A 16,589-nucleotide genomic window follows, 5' to 3' on the forward strand; every position below is an offset into this window, starting at 1 on the left:
TTCTAATTCCAGTTTTGCCTGCAGTGTGGCCTTGGACAGTAATAGGCTTAATATGTGCCTGCTTCCTCATCTTTAAAATGTACAGCTCATTTTTAGATTGTGGAAATTATAAACCTATGGACTTGACACCCATGTTTGAAGCACCAGTTACTTTCTCAACGGTGTATTTGAGTCCTTACTGTGTACAGCTCTTGGGAGAGAGTTGGTGTAGCGCTGCAAGCACTTAAATGTCATCAATATTTGAAGGAGGCAAGGAAGTAAAGAGGGTTGTTAGAGGTATTGTAGTTGCATAATTAAAATAAGCATAATCCTTAGCCCGAATCACTCATTTTACCTTAGACCTTACCTTTCCCTTGCTTTGTAGTTCACAGCTGCTGCCTTCACATTGAAGCGGCCCACCCTTTTGCATGTTCCTAGAACTCATTCTTTTCCTGATGCCTAAGGATTCTTTTTCTCTGCTTTTCTTAACACTGTGAGCCCTTTTGTGGTAGTAAGAGTCGATCACCAGTGCTTGGCCTATAGTAAGTACTTAATAAATGCCGTTATCATTCAGATGGCTTGAGGCTGATAAACCTTATACTCATGTTAATTCGAGGTTAAATTCCTCCTTTTCCGGAATAATGCCCCCTTTATCTGCTCTAACCCAAGAGCCCAACCCTAGAAAATCAGCCCCTTTTAGTGAGTGACAGATTGAGGCCTAAGACTCTTTCCCCTAGGGTGGATGAAGGATGAAAGGCTGAAAAGGAGTTAGAAATGTCAGCCCCATGTAGACCTAGATGGGTTGTTTAGGGCATTTCTGGTTGGGGTGGCAAAGGAGAGAGACTCTGATTCCATCCGATTTGTACATTCCAAGCGCTTAGTACAGTGCTCTGCACATAGTAGGCGCTCAATAAATACTATTGATACTATTGAATGTATGAATACACAGATGGTGGGGGAAAGCAGCCATCCTTGAAGGGGGTTAACTTGGGATACCCTTACTCAATCTCCAGGAGGCCCCCAGGATTTTCAACCAGTTTTGGATCTCTGAGCAGATCATGGTGGTGGCCTAGAAGTAGCAGGAACACTCACAAAGAAGTCATTTATTTACAGCAGGTATTCCAAATTAAAAAAAACTTTCAAAACAATAACAGCTTGATTCATTCATTGCCGGCACTTCAGACTTCCTTGATGAACAGGAAAAATTGCTCCCAGCTAGATTCCAGTCCCTCAGCCCGTACCAACCCTCCGCTCCCCAGCCTCGTTCAACCTAGAGAAATTTACTGAGCCGAGGCGGACTTGACTTCTCCCAGGGGCGCTTTCCCATCATGGTTGATGTCTGCCACGGCGCTCGTGTCACCAGGGAGTGCATTAGGCCACAGGACCACTAGTGTTTCTGTGGACCAGTAGGGATGGCTTCTATTTGGACTCTGGTAGGTGAGGGGCTGGGGCCAGGAGAGGGGGGTGTCAAGAGGAGGGCTGTTCAGGAGCCAGAACTCAACTGAGAATAATGGGGTGCTGTCAGTGCGGGGGCAGTTGGGCTGAGGCTCCGCCCTCTAGGAATATTTGGTATTGGAAATCTTTTTCCAGAGCAAGGTCTTGAGGTTGTTGAGCACCAGCGAGTGATGCACCTCCATCTGGCTGGCCAGCCCGCTCAGGGTCGTGCAAGTTCGCAGCTGCTTCTGGAGTTCCTCCCGGAGGTCGGCCGGGGAGCCCGACAGCAAATAGTCCTGAAGCAACGCGCAGACCTTGGCGAGGTTGGGCTGGATCAGGTCGCCCTTACACTGTTTCAGGAGTCTGTCGCACGAGGCCGTGCAGTCCCGCCCGAAGGTGCAGTCCGCGTTGCGCTCGCAGCGGCGGCCCCGGAGGAAGGTCCGGACGGCCGTCTCGGTGGCCACCTCCCTCAGGTCGACCATCTTGAAGTCGTACTTGTCGTTGTAGCCCACGCTCTTGAAGCTGGTCTCGCAGATGTAGAAGGTCCCGTAGGTGCCGTGGAAGATCTCTTCCACGAACTCCAGGAGGCCGATGGCGATCTTGGCCCTCCGGGGCCAGGCCGGCGCCAACCACTGGTGGATGAGCCTGTGGAGGGGGGAAGGCAGCAGCGGCCGAAGGAAGCGGGGGATTTCAGTCCCGTAGAGGGAGCGGTGAGGGGTCTTCTCCGTGAGGTACAGGTCCCCGCAGTGACCCAGCAGTTTGGATGTGTGCTCCTTCTCGTGCAAAGAGAGCATCAGGAGAAATTCGTTCAGCTGAAGCAGAGCCCAGATGGACTTGGCTTCGGCCAGGGACACTTTCCCGTCCCGGTTGACGTCTGCCATGGTGATGATCTGACTCACCAGGGTCGCGAGAGAAGTCTGATCTCCCAGGTTGGACTGCCGGAAGGAAAACGACAAAGAGGTGGCTTTGATCATTCGGAGAAGTCTTCGAGTGAAACAAAGGGCCCGACCGTTTATACGTGGTTGGAATGAAGCAGTGTACGTACGCGTGACACAGGCCCCAACACTTCCCTGAAGAGGGTATCAGGAGACGTGCATCGACTTGTACTCTCCCAAGGGCTTAGTACAGTGCTCTGCACAGTGTGCTCAGTAAATACGATTGAATGAATGATTGAACTTTCAGTAGGTAACACTTTTAGGGGTGCATTGCAGTGTAGGTCTAAAGTAGGTCTATCTAGAGTTTCCAGATGGTCATTTTGCTCAGCCCGGTCTCTAATATGTGCACATCTCATTACACCCTCGAATGACGGTTTGCTACCATTCTACTTTGCATGCATCTTGTCACCCCCCCTTATTTAATGGGCACTTCATTCCTCCCCTCTTAGAAATGGGTTTGGTCACCCTTTGGATGTTGAATGCCTCTCCTTTCACTGTTTAATTTACATGCATCTTATTAGGACGCCGAACCTCTATGCACTCGTTTGGAAAGGCGGTTTGGGTTACGCTGGCGTCTTATCTGCATGTAGCTCATCGGACTCTAACGCGGCTGAGCTCATTATCAAATTGTTTTCTTTTTCATCCCCAACCAATTATGTTCCTTTCTGGATTTCCCCAACCTGCAAGTATTCCCTAACAACTCCATTAATTTACATGCATTTCATTAGACCCTGAGATTTATACCCACCTCATTACCCTTCTCGGTTAAGTCACATCTAGTGACCCCTGTTTTATTCTGGCTGTTTCAGCTATGGCACTTCCTCATTTCATTGCACGACTCACACGCAATTTCAAGGCATGGGCATTTTGTTTCCTGGCCAATCGTTCAAGACCATTTCAAACCTGGCCAACATGTACAAAACCACTTTGAAATGGCTTCTTTGAAATGGTCTAAATGTACCTACTTTGCTTTTCTTTTAAACCACAGAAATCGTGGCTCTAATTTCAGCAAGTGGTCCAAAAAGGGGGTAAAATCCCAATTTATAATTCCCCAAATACTGACTAGTAGCCATAAAATTAATATGGAATTAGGCTCTGAAGGAAGATCCAATCTTGGCATCGTAATATTAACAGAGCGCACACACATCGAAGGCTGTCCGCTGTTAGGGCTCGGAACCACCACTAATCTCCCCCAAATTACGCTATTGATAAGCAACCAGTAAATGACCTTTCATAATGCGCCTTGAGCATGTGACTCCAAATTCTCCTAATAACATGTATTACTCTCAAAGCACTTTTAGTGTACATATCTGTAATTTATATTGTCTGCCTCCCCTTCTAGGCTGTAAGCTTGTTTTGGGCAGGGAATGTGTCTGATACACTGTTGTACTGCACTCTCCCAAGCGCTTAGTACAGTGCTCAAATACAATTGATTGATTGATTGAAAAAAGCTGGCTGTGTCTTTGCAGATGGTCATAGAGAAGCAGCATGGCTTAATGGAAAGAGCACAGGCTAGGGACTCAGATGACATGGGTTCTGATCCCAGCTCTGCCACTTGTCTGCTGTGTGACCTTGGGCAAGTCACTTCACTTCTGTTCACTGTAACTTCAGTTACCTCATCTGTAAAATGGGTATTAAGACTGTGAACCCCAGGTGGGACAACCTGATAACCTCGACTCTACTCCAGCGCTGTTCCATGATCCAGGAATATTGGTTAAGTGGCTACTATGTGCTAAGCACTGGGGTATATGCAAAATGATCCGTTTGGACCCAGGCCCTGACCCACAAGGAGCTCCCAGTAAATAGGAGGGAGAACAGGTATTGAATCCCCATTTTACAGATGAGGAAACTGAGGCACAAGGAGATGAAGTGACTTGACCCAGGCGACTTAACAGGCAAGTGGCAGACCTGGAATTAGAACCCACATCCCCTGACTCCCAGGCCCGTGTCCTTTCCATTAGGCCTTGCTGATTCTCAGGTTGGGGAAGGGTGAGTCTGGAACCCAAGTGATCTGGCTCCCCAGCAAATTGCTCCTTTCTGGCTGGCCCTGGCCCAGGCCCAGGGAGAAGCTTCCTCTGGGGAAAGCACAGAGAGGGCTACTTCACTGGGCGCCAGCTCCTTTGGATATGAGGACCAGAGGAATTGACAGGTGAGGTCACCTAGCTTGCTTCCCCTTGAAGGGTGAGAGTGTCACTCCCCAGATTCAGTAATGTTGGTATTAAGCGCTTACTATGTGCAGAGCACTGTTCTAAGCGCTGGGGTAGACACAAGGGAATCAGGTTGTCCCACGTGGGGCTCACAGTCTTAATCCCCATTTTACAGATGAGGTAGCTGGGGCACAGAGAAGTGAAGTGACGTGCCCACAGTCACACAGCTGACAAGTGGAGCCGGAATTCGAACCCATGACCTCTGACTCCAAAGCCCGTGCTCTTTCCATTGAGCCACGCTGCTTCAGTGCCTGGGGAGGCAGGGTGGGGAATATCTGTCTCCACCGATTAGACCGTAAGCCCGTCAAAGGGCAGGGACTGTCTCTATCTGTTGCCGACTTGTTCATTCCAAGCGCTTAGTACAGTGCTCTGCACATAGTAAGCGCTCAATACTATTGAATGAATGAATATCAGGATGGGAGGGAGGTGATGGGCGGGGGGAGGGGGAAATAGGGTGCCCCCAGCGTGCACACTGACCTTGAGGAAATTCAGAAGCATCTCCCTGAATTCATCCATTGATGTGCCTCTCGTAGGTTTGTCAAAGAGCACGAGCTCTCTCCTCGGGGTCGAGTCCGGGTTGTTTTCTGCCTTGAAGGCTTCTTGGATCCCGCATTTAATGATGACTGCTCGGCCCTTCCACAGCCCGCCGTACACCTGGACAGAGCGGGAGAAAGCCGGGCGGATGGTGGAAGAGGGGTTGGGGGCGTTGGGGGGGCGGTGAGCCCAGGGGAATGGGCAGAACCAGCCGGCCGCCAAAGCAGAGGCTCGGAAGGAGGCAGGGCTGCCCTCAGGAGCTCGCATGCCACTTGGCATTGATAGGCCTGGGCGGAAGATCCTCTCTAGATTCTGAGTGGCAGAAAGGCAGCTGAGCTGATGGGGCACAGGGATCGTGTCTACCTACTCTGCTGTACACACCCAAGTGCTTGGTACAATGTTCTGCACATAGGCAGAGTTCAAAAAGAGAAACAGCATGGCCAGTGGATAGAGCAGGGGCCTGGGAGTCAAGAGCATGGGCCTGGGAGTCAGAAGGACCCTGTACTCTCCCAAATGCTTAGTACAGTGCTTGGCACACAGTAAACACTCAGTGAATATGAATGAAAGGACCTGGGTTCTAGACCAGGCTCCACCACTTGTCCACTGTGTGACCTCGGGCAAGTCACTTCACTGTGCCACAGTTACCTCATCCGTAAAATCAGATGAAGGTTGTGAGCCCCATGTGGGACAGGGTCTGAGTCCAATGTGATTAGCTTGTATCGGTGGAAAGAGCGTGGGCTTGGGAGTCAGAGGTCATGGGTTCGAATCCCCACTCTGCCACTTGTCAGCTGTGTGACTGTGGGCAAGTCACTTAACTTCTCTGTGCCTCAGTTCCCTCATCTGTCAAATGGGGATTAAGACTGTGAGCTTCACGTGGTACAACCTGATGACCCCGTATCTCCCCCAGCGCTTGGAACAGTGCTCTGCACATAGTAAGCGCTTAACAAATACCAACATTATTATTATTATCTACCCCAGCGCTTAGAATAGTGACTGGTACATAATAAGCGACTAATAACCATAAAAAAACCCGTGATTGATATAGGATGGCCAGGCAGCGGCTGCCATGGAGCAGTCCTCCAGGGGGCGCTATCTCCCTTCACGTCTACCCTTGGTGCTACAACCGCCCAGAAATAATAATAATAATAAATAATAATGATATTTATAAGTGCTTACTATATACCAAGGACTGTACTAAGAAGTCTAAGTAGGAGGAAGAACAGGTATTGCAGACAGGGAATGTCTCTGTTATAATGTGTAGTACAGAGAAGCAGCGTGGCTCTTTGGAAAGTGCACGGGCTTGGGAGCCAGAGGTCCTGGGTTCGAATCCAGACTCTGCCACTCGTCAGCTATGTGACTGGGCAAGTCACTTCACTTCTCTGGGCCTCAGTTCCCTCATCTGTAAAATAGGGATTAAGACTGTGAGCCTCACGTTGGACAACCTGATGACCCCGTATCTCCCCCAGCGCTTAGAACAGTGCTCTGCATATAGTAAGCGCTTAAGAAATACCAACATCATTATTATTATTTAGTACACAGCAAAACCTCGCTAAATACGACTGATTGAATCCCCATTTTGCAGATGAGGGAACTAAGACACAGAGAAATTAAGTGACTTGCCCAAGATCAGCGAGAAGTAAGTGGTGGAGCTGGGATTACAAACCAGGTTCTCTGACTCCCAGACCCCTGTTTTTTCCACTCGGCCACGCTCCCTCTGCATTTTCCACCTTTGCCACCAGCGGTGTCACCGCTGCAGGAGTGGAAGGAGGAAGGGGTGCCGGACTCCACTGAGCGGGCCGGTTAAGGGAGGGGAGCCAGCCCCTTGGGCACAGCGGTGCTTCTCAGGCCACACACAACTTGGAGGAGTGCCAGGAGAATCCCAGGGGTGCCGCACTGCTCATAGGAGGGCACGCTGCCCCCCATCTCAAACCTAGTCTGGAAGCAAACACCGGGGCAGGGCTGTCCGGACAGGCAAGTGGGGAAGACGCCAAATGTCCCCTACCCTTCTGCTCGGTTTGTCCCTATCCTCTGCCCGGCCCATGGTTCAGGGAGGAGGCAGGGATTCAGTCTGATTCAATCTTGATTCTATTTATTTATTGCTATTGTTCGTCTGTCCGTCTCCCCCGATTAGACCGTAAGCCCGTCAAAGGGCAGGGACTGTCTCTGTTACCGATTTGTCCATTCCAAGTGCTTAGTACAGTGCTCTGCACATAGTAAGCGCTCAATAAATACTATTGAATGAATGAATGAATTCAGTCCTCTAGACTGTAAGCTCGCTGTGGGCAGGGAATGGGTCTATCGTTACATTGTACTCTCCCAAGTGCTCAGGACAGTGCTCTGCACACAGTAAGCACTCAGTATGACTGAATGACTCTCCACATCCAGGGGAGCCAGGCCTAACCCCCTCATTCTTGACAGGTGCTAGAGGGGCAGGGGCGGGGAGGGGAGAAATCCCTTGGAGCGCCACAGCCAGGCCCCCTCTAAAGCCCTTGCTGGAAGGCCTACCTGCTGGGTGGGGGAGGATGAGAGGCACTGCTGGAATGCCAGAGTGTGGTCATCGCACAGGTCAGCACAGGTGGAGCCGGAGATGATCCCCTTCTTGTACTGGTCACACTGGAGAGACAGAAGAGTCGCTCATCAGAGACACAGCGTGACATAGTGGATAGAGCACGGGCCTGGGAGCCAGGAGGTCAGAGAGTGTAATCCCAACTATGCCATTAGTCTGCCGTATGACCTTGGGCAAGTCACTGTCACTTCCCTTCTCTGTGCCTCAGTTACCTCATCTGCATCATGGGGGTTGAGACTGTGAGCCCCCTTGGGACAGGGACTGTGTCCAACCCGATTTGCTTGTATCCACCCCAGCACTTAGTAATAATAATGATGGTACTTGTTAAGCGCTTACTATGTTCCAAGCACTGTTCTAAGCGCTGAACACTGTTCTAAGCGCCGCACAGTGCCTGGCACAAAGTACTTAAATACCAAAATTATTATTATTATTATTATTATTACCAGGAATGCCCAGTGCTCCATCCTTTTGGGATCTGCACAGGCCTACAGGAAGCTCCAACTTGCCACCCTCTGGGAAAGACTGGCCCACCGAGGCGGAAGGCGTGGGCTTTGTGACTTCCTGGCATGGACTGGGTTTGTCCTGGGACTCCTGGAAGCAAGGCAGCTTAATAATAAAATAATTACGGTACCTGTTAATCACTTACTATGTGTAAAGCATTGTTCTAAGCGCTGGTATAGATACCTGTTAGGCAAGTTGGACACTGTCCCTGTCCCATATGGGGCTCACAGTCTTAATCCCCATTTTGCAGATGAGATAGCTTAACCCCAGAGACGTTGAGCGACTTACCCAAGGTCACCCTGCAGACATGTAGTGGATCCAGGACTAGAACCAGATCCTTTTGATTCCCAGGCCTGTGCTCTATCCATTAAGCCTCACTGCCTTTCTCCCCCCAATAGCCCCACCAACTCTCCTGGGAAGCGGTCACAGTCTCCATAGAAAATTAGAACAGACTTTCTTCTGCCTCCACAAGCTTCTCAAAACTGCAAGGAGCATTCTTCAATCATTCATTCATTCATTCAATCACATTTATTGAGTGCTTACTGTGTGCAAAGCACTGTACTAAGCACTTGGGAAAGTACAATATAACAGACACGTTCCCTGCACGCAATGAGCTTACAGTCTAGAGAGAGAGACTAGCTTCTCTGCTAGTATATCACCAATGCTATTTACTGAGTGCTTTCTACCTGAAGAGCACTGTACTAAGTACTTGGAGAGCATTCATTCATTCAGTCGTACTTATTGAGCGCTTACTATGTGCAGAGCACTGTACTAAGCGCTTGAATGCAGTGAGCTTACAGTTTAGATGATAGCATATCAAATCAAACAATACTAGCTCCTTGAGATCAGGAATTAAGTTTACCTACTCTACTGAACTCTCCCAAGAGCTTAGTACAGTCCTTAGTACCACTGATTAATTAATCAGTGCTATTTATTGAGCACCTGCAGAGTGCAATGAATGGTACTAAGCCCTTAGGAGAAGGCAGCAGAAGCAAGACCCAAACTCTACCTTCAAGGAGGTCACAATCTAGTTCAAACCCTAACTTTTCTCATTTAGCAAGTCTTGAGCAGAGGGCTGCGAAATTTTCCCCTTTTGAGCAGTTCTCCCTCAAGGAGCAAAGGGGTGAAATGAGGAAGAAGAGAGGCACAGAAAGTGAGGGGGAGACAATGGAGGCCCCTGGAAAACCCTTAGGGTACAGGGCTTGGGAGTCAGAGTTCATGGGTTCGAATCCCAGCTCTGCCACTTGTCAGCTGTGTGACTGTGGGCAAGTCACTTAACTTCCCTGTGCCTCAGTCCCTCATCTGTAAAATGGGGATTAACTGTGAGTCTCACGTGGGACAACCTGATTACCCTGTGTCTACCCCAGCGCTTAGAACAGTGCTCTGCAATAGTAAGCGCTTAACAAATACCAACATGATTACCCTGCCACACATTCTCCCCACTCCTGCAGGAAATCAGCATCTCACACACAAACACACCCCACCCATCCACATCTCCAACCCCCAACTCCAACTTCCAAGTGGTACTGTGGTCTTCAAGTATTGCTTGGGCCCATCCCATAACACAACGATCTTGGGCATTTCCAAAGGGTCAGCAGTAGGACCTAGTGGGTACATATGATAATAATTCTGGCATTTGTTAAGCACTTACCGTGTTACAAGCACTGTACTAAATGCTGAGGCAGATACAAGATAATCAGATTGGATATAGTCCCTTGTCCCACATGGGGTTCACAGACTAAGGAGAAGGGAAGATAGGTGTCTAATCCCCATTTTATAGCTGAGGTACAGAGAAGTTAAGTCACTTACCCAAAGTCACCCAGCAGGCGAGAGGAAGAGTCAGGATCGAAACCCAGATCTCTTGACTCCCAGGTCGGGAGGGGGAGAGAGGGGAGAGCATCTACTCATATTTCCTAGGCTGTATATTACAAAGGAGTCAGTGTTTGCCTCTCTTTTTCCCCAGCAGTATTGGTTGAGCGCTTACAGTGGGCAGAGCACCGGGTGCTTGGGACCACAGACCAGCAATGCAAGATAGGCCACAAGCTCTGGAGAATCTTATAGCGTATTGGAGGCTCACAAGTTGGCAGTCTGTCCTTTCTGTCGCTCTGAACGCCCAGGCCCATGCTCCTTTCCCCAAGTTTTCTAAATAATTCAATGGTATTTATTGAGTGCTTACTGTATGCAGAGCACTGTACTAAGCTCTTGGGAGAGTACAATGTAACAGAGTCGGTAGACTCTTTCCCCGTCCACAAGAAGCAATCGGATCATTCAAATACTTTCTGAGGTAAAGAGGTAAAAAAACCAGAACAGTTTGGTTTACAGCATCTGGCATCTCCACAAAAGTGTCATTTGCCCCTCGAGGAGCTTTTCAAGAGCTGGGAAACAGCAAGCCTAGTGAAAAGAGCACAGGGCTGGCAGTCAAAAGGACCTGGGTTCTAATCCCAGTCTGCAACTTGTCTGCTCTGTGACCTTGGGCAAGTCACTTAACTTCTCTGTGCCGCAGTTACTTCATCTGTAAAATGGGGATTAAGACTGTGAGCTCCAAATGGTAATAATAGTAATAATTATGGTACTTAGGTGCTTCTAACTGCCAAGCACTGTTCTAAGTGCTGGGGTAATGATAATAATGATGGTATTTGTTAAGTGCTTACTATGTGCCAGGCACTATACTAAATGCTGGGGTGGATAAAAATAAATCAATTTGGACACAATCCCTGTCCCACGTGAGGCTTACAGCCTCAATACCCGTTTTACAGATGAGGAAACTGAGGCATGGAGAAGTGAAGTGACTTACCCAAGGTCATACATCAGAGAGGTGTCAGAGTTGGGATTAGAACCCATGATCTTCTGACTCTCATGCTCTATTCTCTACTCCATCTGCTTCTCTAGATACAAGCTAATCAGGTTGGACACAGTCCCTGACCGACATTGGACTCGCAATCTCAGTACAGGGTCTGTGTCCAACCTGATTAGGTTGTATCAACCCCAGAGTTTAGTACGGTGCCTGGCACATAATAAGCCCTTAACAAAGACCATTAAGGAAAAAAAAAAAAGTGCCGGCATCTTTTCTAAATCTTTCAAAGCGGAGCCTCACACCGTTTACCCATCTCTCTCCCATAGCAGCAGAGGAGGCCAGAGGGCCGTATAGCAGTGAACACCTCAGAGACTGAATCCCGGAGACCCCTGGGGTCACTTACTCTAGGCTGGGGGCTTTCCCCATGCCCAAGGAAAGAAAAGCACACCTCCCCATCCTGTCCCTCAGTCCCAGAGATGCCCTCACAGAGAAGAGCATCAGCCCGAGATGCCGTTTCCTAGACCCAGCGCTGACTCTCAGCAAGCTGCTGTCTCCTCCCGTGACTTCTCTTTGTTCAGCTGTAGGCTGGGCTTCACTAATCCCATTGAAAGATTGACAACAGAACAGGCACAGCCAAAGTGAGGTACTCACCCCGCATGCAGAGTTAGTTACCCGACGTGAATGAAGCGGTGAGGGGAGTTCGCTGCTGCACTTATTCCCACAGCACATATAGCAGGGAATGTGCCTGCTCTTTGTTGTACTCTCCCAAGAGCTTAGTACACTGCTCCACAAAAAGTAAGTGCTCAGTAAATACAATTGAATGAAAAGTAAGTGCTCAGTAAACACAATCGATCGACCGACAAATCTGCCCCCCTTCTGTACTGTAAACTCACCGTGAGCAGGGAACATGTCTCCCAACTCTGTTTCGTTGTACTTTCCCAAGTGCTTAGTACACTGCTCTGCACCCAGTAAACACAAAATAATTACAATTGATTTATTACAATTACAATTGAATCGGAAGCCAATCCACCGCAGAGAAGCTTCTGCACACCCAAGACATTACTTAGCCCTGAATAATACCCTGTTGGCCAACGGAACCTCTGAATTTTGGGTAGAGAACCACAAATGCCCAGTCATGCTGAGTTGCTGCTGCACTATCTGCTTTAATTTCAAGTGCTATTCATCATGGTAGGTTGGCACAAAGAGACCAGAGCCAGCCCCCCACAAACATCCCCCTGAGACTCTTCTGCTCTCTTCCTTGGTCTTTGAGTTAGTGGCTCTGGGCAGAAGCTCCTTAAACTGCCTATTCAAACTGGCCCTTTAAGCCCCCATCCTCCCCTGTGCTCCACCCCCACTTAATGCACCTAACAGGCTCCAATAAACAAATTAGTCCCTGCAGACTGCAGTCAATACCGTTCTCCCTCAGCCAGGAAGAGCTCCATCTGACAGCCTGGGATGGGGGGCTGGGGGGTCTTTATTAAAAGACAGCACAGGTGGCTCTCCCCTAAGTAGCCAGGTTGCTTAAGGGAGGGCATCTTGGCTGGATTGCCTATAGTCTGGGTTGCCAGGCCCCTCCTCCCCCTGCCTTTACCTGGCACTGGGAGAATCCATTTGGGGGTATTCTTCCCAAAAAAAGAATGACAAATGCCGCTCAGGCTCAGCAGGCTCAGGGTGTATTTTCTGCGCTGCTGCTGGGAACTTGGAGCACCACAGTGCGCTAGGCTCTGCCTTCTAAGAAACCCCCTGAGAAGGGGGCTTTGAAACCATTTAGACAAGATCAAGGCACTGTTCTAAGTGCTGATGGAGATTCAGGATAATCAGGGTGGACCCCAGTCCCCGTCCCGCATAGGCTGAGAAACCAGCATGGCCAAGTGGATAGAGCACGGGCCTGGGAGTTCAGAAAGGTCACGGGGTCTAATCCCAGTTACTACTCTGTGCTTTAGCTACCTTCATCTGTAAAATGGGTATTGAGACTGTGAGCCCCACGTGGGACAAGGGACTGAGTCCAAACCAATTAGCTTGTATCCACCCCCATGCTTAGTACAGTGGCCTGGCAATATAGTAAGCGCTTAAACAAATACCAAGCAGCGTGGCTCAGTGGAAAGAGCCTGAGCTTCGGAGTCAGAAGTTATGGTTCAACTCCCGGCTCTGCCACTTGTCAGCTGTGTGACTGTGGGCAAGTTACTTTCTCTGGGCCTCAGTTACCTCATCGTAAAATGGGGATTAACTGTGAGCCTCACGTGGACAACCTGATGACCCTGTATCTCCCCCAGCACTTAGAACAGTGCTCTGCACATAGTAAGCGCTTAACAAATGCCAGCATTATTATTAAATACCAAAATTATTATTATTATAAAGCTCACAGTCTTAATCCCCATTTTACAGATGAAGAAACTGAGGCAGAGAGAAGATTAAGTGATTTGCCCCAAGGTCACCCAGCAGACAAGTGACAGAGGTGGAATTAGAATCCAGGTCCTTCTGACTCCCAGGCACATGCTCTATCCACTAGGCACACTGCTTCTGTTCCTCCCTCCAGAAACCCCTTCTCCCAGCTGAACCACCTCTTCCCACCCTTCCTGACACACCTCACCCATCCTCAACCCCCAAACTGTAACACTTCAGTACACACATTTAAACTCTGTTGCTTCCCTCTTTGTGTGATTTATTTTAGAAGTCTGTCTCTCCGACTTAGATTGTAATATAGATATTGTGCCTACTAGCCCTATTTTTTCAAATTATTCATTAAGCATTTTCTGTGTCCAAGGCACTGTATTAAGCACTGGGGTAGATGCAAGCTAATCAGATTGAACACAGTGCATATCCCAACATGGGGTAGTGGACAGAGCATAGCCCTGAGAGACAGAAGGTCACGGGTTCTAATCCCAGCTCTGCCACTTGTCTGCTGTGTAATCTTGGGTAAGTCACTTCTCTGGACCTCAGTTATCTCATCTGTAAAATGGGGATTGCGACTGTAAGCCCCATGTGGGAGAGGGACTGTGTCCAAACTGATTTGCTTGTATCCACCCCACTGCTTTAGTATTCATTCATTCATATCATTTCAATAGTATTTATTGAGCGCTACTATGTGCAGAGCATGTAACTAAGCGCTTGGAATGAACAAGTCCGGCAACAGATAGAGACGGTCCCTGCCGTTTGACGGGCTTACGGTTCTATCGGGGGAGACAGACCACAGTGCCTGGTACCTAGTAAGTGCTTAACAAATGCCATTATATTATTAGGCTCACAGTCTTAATCCCCAATTTTACAGATCAGGTAACTGAGGCACAGAGAAGTTGTGACTTTCCAAGATCACACAGCAAACTAGTAGCGGAGTCAGGATTAGAACCAAGGTCCCTTTTGACTCACAATCATGTATGCTTTCCACTAGACCACTCTGCTTCTCTTACTGTGCTCTCCCAAGTGCTTACTAACAACGCTCTGCTCCCAGTAAGAGCTCAATATATACCACTGATCTGATTGAGCTGAGCAACTAGGCCCCAGCACCCTCTTAGCAATGGAGGAGAGAGGAAGTGCAGGGGGATGGGAGACAGAAGGGAGAGAGAGGGAAATGGGGAGAGTGGGTGGGCACCGGCTTCCCAGAAAGGAATCCTGACAAGCGAGGAGCAGGAGATTCGATTCCGCCAAGCTCCAGGTCATCAAACGACACCAGAAACAGTCGGGCCATGTGGTCCGAAAGTAACCATGGTGAACGCGCGGAGAAAGGAGTGACCCACTGATTCCCAGCCCCACACGCTTCCCTGGCCTCACCCTCCTTCCCCACTGTCACAGTTGGTGGGGATTTTCATTCTTTCAAGCTTTTTCCTATCGGTTAGTGCTTCCTATAAAATACAACTCATGAGTGCGCGCGCACACACACAAACACGCTTATTCACTGAGCTGTGTGGTCCTGCTTCCCCCCCCCCACACACAACACACTGGGCTTTCTACACTTCTCTGCCAGTCGGAGGAGTGACAACGCTTTTTTGTTTGGCTGCAAAGGTTTTTAAAATTCCAAAAGGAAAACCAGGTGTCAGGGGAAGATGCTGACTGCTCAAGAGCTTGAAGAGAACATTCCAAAAAGGGGGAAAGTCAGGGCCTGTGTGCTGGGAAGGAGGGACAAAGGAGGGGAGGGAAGAAAAAGAGAGTTGCAGAATTGACTTTTGTGGGGGAAGGAGCTGTGGAGAGTTGGGGGATGAGGATTCTATGTTTTCCAGAGAAGGAGAGAAAGAAAATTCTGATTAACCCTGGTGGATTTAGGTTAACTACTAGATGAGAAATGAAAGCTGTAAGGGGGTTGGGGGACAAAAACTTGGGACCTGGGAGTTTCTGGAAAGAGCCGTGGAGAGGTGGCAGGTTGGGGCTCACTGGCCCCTGTAAACATTGTATTCTCCCAGCATTTAGTACAATGCTCTGCATATAGCAAACATTCAATAAATACCATTAATTGATAAACTGATGCAGTGTGACTATGTGCCAAGCACTATACTAAGCACTGGGGTGGATACAAGCAAATCGGGTTGGACACGGTCCTTGTCTCAGTTGGGGTTCACGGTCTCATCCCCACTTTACAGATGAGGTAAATGTGGCACAGAGAAGTGAAGCGACTTGCCCAGGTCATACACAGACATGTAGCAGAGCCCGGATTAGAACCCATGACTTTCTGACCTCCAGGGCTGTGCTCTATCCACTACGCCATGCTGTTTCTCTGAGCCCCATGTGGAACAGGGACTGTGTCCAACCTTATTACCTTGTATGTACCCAAGAGCCTAGAACAGTGCTTGGCACATAGTAAGTGGCTTAACAAATACAAATTGTTGTTTGTTATTATTATCATTATTATTACCCCTGCTGAGACAATAGATCCAGTTCCCCAATGCAGCTCTTTTTCTCTCTCAACGATAATTGTGCCACCACAGACTTCTCCCGCTCCTCGGCCTAGTACCGCACTTGGAAGGAGCTCAGTGAATAGCTAGAATGCCCCAGTGCTTAGAACAGTGCTTGTCATAAGGTAAGCACTTAACAAACACCCTATATGTTTAATAAAAGAAGGTCCTATACCAGGAGACCCTGTAGATTTTAATTCCTTGAGGACAGGGATGCATCTATCAACACTATGAATACTGAGCTTTCCCAAATGTTTAGTACAGAGTAAGAATTCAATAAATACCATTGATCGATTGGTTGATTGATCCATTCACACAAGAGGCGAGTAACTTCAGTCCCTGAGCCCGGAGGCAGTTGAACCTGTGCCCCATTCATTCGATCGATATATTGAACTCTTACTGTGTGCAAAGCACTTGTACTAAGCAGTTGGGAGAGTACACTATAACAATAACAGACACATTTCCCGCCCACAAAGATCTGGGGGTGCACCCTGGCATGTAGCTGGGGAGAGAGGTCAGGGGGAAGGGGTTGGCTGGACTTTCTTTTTGGCTTCCAAGCTTCCCAGCCCCTGCGATTATCCTGAAAAGGGCACCACAGAGTAACAATCCAAAAAGATTTTGAAAAGTGCGGGCTCCCCCGTCCAACAGGGTTTGAGTCACTAATATCATCAAATTGGCTTTCTCTCTCAGGTGTGCCCAGCCCACCTGACATCCAAAAGCAACACTGGGGTGTAGTGGGGAGGGTCAGAGGATGAG

The 16,589-nt window shown here is 48.8% G+C and overlaps 1 protein-coding gene across 4 annotated transcripts in view; it reads right to left on the reverse strand.

Moving 5' to 3' along the window:
• Positions 1 to 1,055: 1,055 nt before the first annotated feature.
• The window catches only part of DIPK1B (divergent protein kinase domain 1B), a 62,673-nt gene continuing 47,139 nt past the window's right edge, over positions 1,056 to 16,589 (reverse strand). For 3 of the 4 annotated variants that reach the window (XM_029064116.1, XM_029064114.1, XM_029064117.2), the window contains 3 exons: positions 7,595 to 7,702; positions 5,033 to 5,209; positions 1,056 to 2,348 (listed from right to left, as the gene is read on the reverse strand). In XM_029064116.1, coding sequence (XP_028919949.1) covers positions 1,536 to 2,348; positions 5,033 to 5,209; positions 7,595 to 7,702 — 1,098 coding nt within the window. In that variant the 3' untranslated portion in view covers positions 1,056 to 1,535. Of the gene's footprint in view, positions 2,349 to 5,032; positions 5,210 to 7,594; positions 7,703 to 11,601; positions 11,716 to 16,589 lie in introns of those variants that run through there. The other variant, XM_029064115.1, reaches the window with a different exon arrangement.

The sequence above is a fragment of the Ornithorhynchus anatinus genome, chromosome 4 (assembly GCF_004115215.2).
Source record: "Ornithorhynchus anatinus isolate Pmale09 chromosome 4, mOrnAna1.pri.v4, whole genome shotgun sequence".
Taxonomy (NCBI): Eukaryota; Metazoa; Chordata; class Mammalia; order Monotremata; family Ornithorhynchidae; genus Ornithorhynchus; species Ornithorhynchus anatinus.